The 7,329-nt window shown below is 33.5% G+C and overlaps 1 protein-coding gene across 2 annotated transcripts; it reads left to right on the forward strand.

Moving 5' to 3' along the window:
* The first annotated feature begins 1,127 nt into the window (after positions 1-1,127).
* Positions 1,128-5,452, forward strand: LOC100260757 (uncharacterized). 2 transcript variants are annotated; one of them, XM_010662859.3, is made up of 4 exons: positions 1,259-1,398; positions 1,585-2,174; positions 5,160-5,251; positions 5,361-5,452. In XM_010662859.3, exons 2-4 carry the CDS (start codon positions 1,592-1,594, stop codon positions 5,409-5,411), a joined length of 726 nt encoding a protein of 241 aa, XP_010661161.1. In that variant the 5' UTR covers positions 1,259-1,398; positions 1,585-1,591; the 3' UTR covers positions 5,412-5,452. The 2 variants fall into 2 exon arrangements, with proteins under 2 accessions (XP_002266240.2, XP_010661161.1); XM_002266204.4 differs by having other exon boundaries at positions 1,128-1,398; positions 5,160-5,452.
* Positions 5,453-7,329: the final 1,877 nt, after the last annotated feature.

Genomic DNA, 7,329 nt, shown 5'->3' on the forward strand with positions numbered 1-7,329 from the left:
TAGGAATTTAAGGGTTAATTTAAGACAGGTCTAAGCCTAATTATTTAACAAATATAAAAAAAAATATAACAATAATAATAATAATAATAATAATAATAATAATAATAAAATATAAGAAATTAAGTGTCAACTAGGCCTAACAAGAATTTATACTTGAGCTAATCATTTAAGTATAAACCTAGTTATTTAATAAATATATTTTTAAAAAATAGGGACAATTATCATAATTTTCTGAACATTATTTTCTCTCATTTTCATAAATTTTTCCTATAGGATCTGATCATTACCATATCAAATTGTCTCAAAAAACTGAATTTCATGCTTCATTCAATATGTTAGAGTTGAGATTTCTTTTTTTAAAAAAAAAAAAAAAAATTCCAAATGGCATAAAACACAAAAACAAAAATGTGTTCTTTTGTTTCCTAAATCATCACATGAACCAACACCACGGCAACATCACAACCAATGGTTGTCTCAGGTAATCAATAACTGGGTCATGGTTTGAGATGGAACAAATACAATGCCAATGCAACAATTAAAATATTAATACATAGCAAACAAAATCACAAGAAGCTAACCCACAAGCAGAACCACAAAATTTTCAACTTTCCCACACTTTCTCAGCAACCAAACAGAATCACAAGCGGAAACACAAAAAAATGAAAACTTTCTTCATAATTTTCAGTCTACTAGGTTTTATTGTAAAACAAAAAAAACTTTATTTTTTTCAACTTTTCCACAGTTTCTCAGCAACCAAACATAACCACAAAACTTACAGAAAACACATGGGGGGCAATGGTGTCTCGGATCTACACTTCACCTTCTTCCTATCGGTGTTGATGCATGGAGCTCCACTCCATGGTGAGCTTGCGGGAAAATGGGTTTTGAGGCAGAGAAGAAAATGGGTTTTGATGGGTTGGGGAAAGGTTTGCTTCTTCTCAAATATAAAATACTAATGGTTTTTCTAGTCTCACTCCTACGTGTACAAAAGTGCCGTAGAATTGGAATTATTTTCCAATCTACCGCATTTTAAAAATTAATTCCCCCATGAGCCGTACATTTATCAAAAGTCCACCTTATTGGCCTAAAAATTGTCGTCGGTATCGAAGAAGAAAATTCCGGAACCTTCTAGTCAAGCCCTAAGTTGCTTCTAGACTTCTAGTCAAGCCCCAAATTGCCCCAAATTGCGAAGAAGACGTGTCGACCGGCTTACGTACTTAAAACGCGTTGGACGGCTGTCGTTAACATCGCGCAGAAACGCCTCCCCACTCTGTATACTATATATAGACCTCCCCACTCTGTATACTTCATATAGACAGACACACAAGACATGAAGCAACGAAGCAAATAAGAGCGACAGATCTGGTCTGTGAGAAAGAGGCAAGAGGTCGAGATCAGGTACGTCCAGCTGAAGGCTCCAATAAATTTCTATTTGCATTGTTTGATTTACTTTAGTAAATGAGATATATTTCTTCTTTAATTTCGTGATTGTTTATTTACTTTAGTAAGTGAGATATATGTCTCGATTAAGGTAATTAATTCCTATCTAATCCTATCTAATTTAGGATTTTTTTTTTTGAACAGATTAAAGATGAATATCCCTGACCTAACCCTACCGATCCCCCACATCACCATCAACATTGTGGAAATGAACTGGCAAGAACAACGAAATTTCATGTTTATTGAGTCTTCCGCTTTCATCAACAATGTACAACAACCGGATTTCATGCCCACTTATCTTACCGCCATTCTCGCCCTTGTTGCTTTCTTTGTTCCAGCGCTCCTTGACCTCATTGATTTGAAGTTCCAGAAAGAGGCCAACTCAGTATTTGAAGCCCACCCTGCAACCACCATGATGGCCTTTGCTACCTTACTAGCATTTGTCTTGGCATTCGGAATCGACTTCACCTTCCATTCTTCTCATTTCTCTCCTATTTGTGCTGCTCTCCTCCGCACTGCCATGATGTTTTCTGGTTCCCTCTTATTGGCTTCATTGGCATCACTATTGTTGCCTGATGCATTGCGGCCCTTTCTATATGTCTTCTACGCTTTCCTCTCTCTTGCCAACATGCATGACCTACTCCGGAAATGCTCTCTCTGGATTCACCTTAAGATCATGGACAACCTTGATACAGTATTAACAGCTATGCAACAGAGGCACATGAGAAGAAGGGGTACACCTTCTATCGTCCCTATGTCTACAATTTCACTGGTTCCCTATGTCTGATTTTGTCTTGTAATTGTACTCTTTGTTGGCTTGGGCATATATAATTATTAAATTAAGTAAAAGGAACACCCAACCAAGATTTCCAGATATTTAGAACATAACTCATTAAATCCACAGAAAGAAAGAGAGAATTTCTATGACAAACGAGCAATATCAGATTGTATTTCCTTAGTTGTTTCAAAGAACGGATGCAGTAGTAAATTAGTAATGATATTTTATGTTGTTCCAATCAAGAGTTTCTACTTCTGCATCTAGTCCTTAATGACCCTTAAGGACCTCAATTTCTCCATCATGTTTGCATATATATATATTTTCTTATTTTCTTCCATGGCCCAATTTGATTTATAAGTATAATCTCCTTGACTTTAATGTTACCACCATGAGCTGGAGAAAGCGTGAAACCAACAATTTTTAAGTAGTCTAGTATGCACCCAACGAAATAAAAGAAAAAAAGCAAGAGAAAAATACAACAAAAAGTTGGGGACAAAGATATTAACTGCCAGGGTGTTTTTATCTAGCCAAATCTACTAAGTCTTCTTTTGTGCAAAGCTTCCCCTTTTACCTATCAGAAACTTTATAGAGAAATAGAAAAATTAGTTTAATTTAAATATAAAAACTATGCATGCTTTAGGTGGATTGCCAATTCCTAGTTGAAATTCCTATATATACTTCTAGTTCGGGTCTTTCATAATCCTCCCTTGGACTAATTGCTTGGTCAAAGTCAATTATGCTCAAAGGTCATTAGAGATGATGGTAAATGGTTTGACGTTATAGATGGACAAAATTGAATCAATTTTTATTTTATTTATTTTTTTAAATTGTGGGTATCGTGGTCAATTTTTGTAATAAAAAGATCAAGGATGTTAGAAGGTGTCATTTTTTAGCTTAGTCCTTTTTTGCTTTATTTGTAATTGAACCTTAAGTTTAATCGATTCGTCTAAAGAACTAAGGATGGACAGTTTGATATATATCTATCAATCTAGGTCAAAGTTCAATTAATCAACATAAAAAATTCTTTGAAAATATTCTAGTTGAATCACAACCATTGGATTGATCTATAGTTCCTTCTATTTAAATCCGAATTTCCAAATTAGGGTTTGTGAAAACAAACCAGTCATTAAGACACCCCTTTGAGCTCCTTATCAAATTGACAGTGTTTGTTTTCCAAGCAAATCCTCCCCTATTTTGAGTAGATAAACATGTTTTAGTTTAGTTTTCTTTTGAGTAGATAATCTTGTCATACCATACCCTTGTCTCATTGTTGTCTTTGGATGGAGATAAAATCCTTTTCTTCTTGATTGGGCATCAAGAAGTCACTAAGATTGAGCTTGGTGGTAACTCTAAGTCTGTTCTTGGTGAAGGTGTATAGTTAAAGTTTGGAGGTACTAGTTAACTAGTTCAGAAGAGGATTGGTAGACTTGAGCTAGTAAAACTATGTGTTCTGTTATTTTCTTCATAATGAATTTTTTTGATCACTTGTGAGCCCATGCTTTTTTATTAATTCAAAGATTTTCCACATAAAATCCTTGTGTCATTATCTCTTTCTTACTATTTCTTCATTTGGTTATCTTGATTAGTTTATCTATGATTGTGAATTTTAAACTGTTGTAATGGTTTGGATCATTGACAAGATTGGTTGAATTTTTACCAATTATGCTTAGGAAAGTGTTAAAATAATTTCATACTTATCTAAGGATTGGTTGCGCACTTGAATATTGATGCTTGTCATTGAAAGGTTAAATAGCACTTGATTGGGGACTATTGGTTTATTTGCATGTTACTTTCGTTGTCTCAATTTTTGGGAGAGTGTTGGTGCATCCATTCTTGCATGTGTTTTGATTGTTTGCTTAAAACATTAGAAGGTAAAAACAGGGAAAAAAAATCAGGGGAGTGATTGACTGAAGATCTGTGGCTGAAGAAACAGAGCTTTCTGTTGGTTAAATATGTTATTTTTATTTCCAAGAGTGCTCCGAGTATCAATATACATTTTACCTATCAAATTCCCTTCTAGAAGGACCCTGTGTCCAATTATCTTTGATGGGACCTTGTCCATTTGGTGCCCTAAATGCCAATTCCATTAAATTCCAAGTGTTTTACGGAATTGTCTCTTTGTCCTTCCTTTGGAGATCAAGAATTGATGTGACTGTTGGGAATGGTGATTATATTAAGTCACTTCTCCATCCTGAGAGCAATGGAAAGGATGCAAAGTTCTTTGGAAACTGCTTTTAGTTTTTGTTTTACATTGATATTTCTACATTTTTTTCCTGTTCATATTCTTTTATTTTTATAACTGAACAGTGCAAGGACTCCCAGGATTTGAGGTAACCAATATTGAGGGCTTTGATTTAAGTGGAAAAGCAACTCAATCTAGAAAAGCACAGTAGGTTTGCTTTAAAGGTTTTAGAATTCATGTTCTCTTATTCTTCCTTTCTGGATTTTCTAGGTAGCTAATGCGTCACTTTTCACTTGTGATTCATTGGCTTTTGGTGTCTCTATTTCACTCTTTCCTCACAAATGTTTGAAAATTTGTGTCGTTTTACATTACCATGAAGGCATTGCATATATTTCTTGTGGATAGAAATTTGTCAGCTGTTCTTGGCAATCATATTGACAATGATATTTGTTTATTTGTTTGTTTGTTTTTTTCCCCAATTATCCATTTCTTGCTTTGGGAATCATAGGATCTTTTGACCCGCAATTTTGTGTCTTCTTCCATCCTATGTATGGTTTATTTCATTGTCTCAGACTTGATTTCTTTAAAATGCACGATTACTACTATTCATGGCCATGCTCTACTGAATACTAGAAAGGAAAAAAAGAAAAAGAAAAAAAAGAGTGTTCAATCTGATTTTAGTTATAGCCTTATATTTTTGTCATAGAAAATATCAAATATAAAATCCATTTTGTTGTTGAAATGCAATTTTTGTTGCAGACTCAAAACAACTAGGGATAAGGGTTTCTGACGATTACTGGTGCAAGGGGTTCTTCATCAGGGAAGAAGAGTGGCAGAGCCCTCCTTTTGTGGTAATTCCAATTGCAAACTATTTGAAGATTCCCACTTGCACACACACCTTAATATGAAATATGACATGTATCATCTGATTTCTTATTCATTCTACTTTATGACCTAAAGGTTCATTTAGATGCTGCTGTTGCAGCAATAGTGGCATCAAGAAGAGATTAGAACTTGACAATCATTTTGTCTTGAGATTAAAGATTTCTCCTATGTTGTGATATTTGTTAATTTTTTTTTTGAGAATATTAGGGTTTAGGTTTTGGTTTGAAATTTGCTTGATGTAATGGAGTTATAGTGAACTGAAAAATGGAGATTAGAAATGGGCTGGAGTATGAGGCAACAAAGGAACAATTGCCCTAGATATTGTTTGACTACTATGCTTTAGGTGCAGAGGACCTGATGCATTTTGAAATTGGGGTTTGGAGTGAGATATTCAGTTGGTAATGTGGTAGTTTAAAGAATTCAGTTAAATATTCAAGCGTATGAAGACAAAAGACATGGTGACATGGATAACAATGGTCTCTGAATATGGAATGTATGGTGAAGGCAAGAAAGCCTTGAGAGCTTTTGGGAAGATGGAAGCAGCTGGTATTGTTCCTTACCATGTTGCCCTTTGTTGTCATCATCCATGCATGTAGCCATTCTAGTTTGGTAGAAGGTCTTGATTACTTTCACTGGATGAAGATAGACTACAAAATTGAGCCTAAGATTGAGCACTGCTTGTTTAGTTGATCTTATTTCCCGATTTGGGTTTGAAGCTAAAACAGAGGAGTTCATCCTTTCAATGACATTGAAGCTAGATTCAACTATATGGGGGTGTTTTACTTAGTTCTTGTTGAGCAAGTGGAGACACCTAGATTGTGGAATGTGTCTTCGTGTTGATCATGTAATTGAATCCAGATGATATGGGTAGTATGCTTTAGTATATATATATATGCAGCTTTCAAGAAATGCATCAGGTGCCCTCTACACACAAATTGATCAAAGCTGGAGAACTACCCTGGTTGTAGTTGGATGGAAATACAAAACAGGGCCTATGTTTTTGGCACTGGGAGTAAGTTCTTCAAACAATCTGATTAGGTTTGATACTTGCTGGATTATATATGGCTAAGGCAAGTTATATTGCCAATTTGCAATTTGTTCTGCACTATATTGAGAAGGATGAGAAGCGAGATATGCTCCATGGGCACAATGGAAGGGTTGCCATAGTATTTGGGTTGTCAAATACTAAACCAGCTACTCTTTTCAGGTGATGAAAAACCCTCAGGTTTGTGGGAATTGCCACATCTTGACAAAAGCACATATCAAATTTTGTGTGAACAACAATTATTAGTTAGAGATACCAATTGCTTTCATGTGTTCAAGGATGGAGCCTACACTTGTGGAGATTACTGGTAATAGATTATTTGCTTAATCACATCTTTGAATGATTGAACAAGATCTTCAATGGATGCTGAAGGAAAACTTCGGATTACCTTCTCGAAATGCCCAAGATCCAAGAAAAAAAATAGTTTTTATATAATTTTATTTTTATTCTTTTAACAAAAATAAGATATGTTTTTATACATAATTTCTTGTCTTCTTTCTTCATCTATTTTTGGTTTTCAAAAAAGCAATAATTCTATAGGATGTTTGTTTTTTTTAACTTTTTATTTAAAACAATTTGCTTTCAAACTTTAAATTATTTGTTTTTTTACTTTTTCATGATTTATTATAAATTTTGTTTGAATAAAAAATTGTAAAATATTGGTTTTTTTAATGCTTAATGTAAATAAAATATTATAAAAATAAATAACCACTTAACAATAATATTTAAGGTGATTGTTTTTTTATTGAATATAAAAAATCAAAATATTTTATTTTTTCTGTTCAGTTAAAAGTAATATATTGATATCAATCAATATAATAAAATTGAATATATTGATAATAAATAGTTGATATTAACATATTATTTTTAGTTGAATAAAAAAAACTAAATATTTTAACTTTTTTTATTTAGTACAAAAACAAACACCACCTAAAGTTGTATTTAGAATTTAAAAAAAAAAAAAAAACACACCACCCTATTCTCATTGTCTTCTCTTTT

Source organism: Vitis vinifera, chromosome 15 (assembly GCF_030704535.1).
Source record: "Vitis vinifera cultivar Pinot Noir 40024 chromosome 15, ASM3070453v1".
Classification (NCBI taxonomy): domain Eukaryota; kingdom Viridiplantae; phylum Streptophyta; class Magnoliopsida; order Vitales; family Vitaceae; genus Vitis; species Vitis vinifera.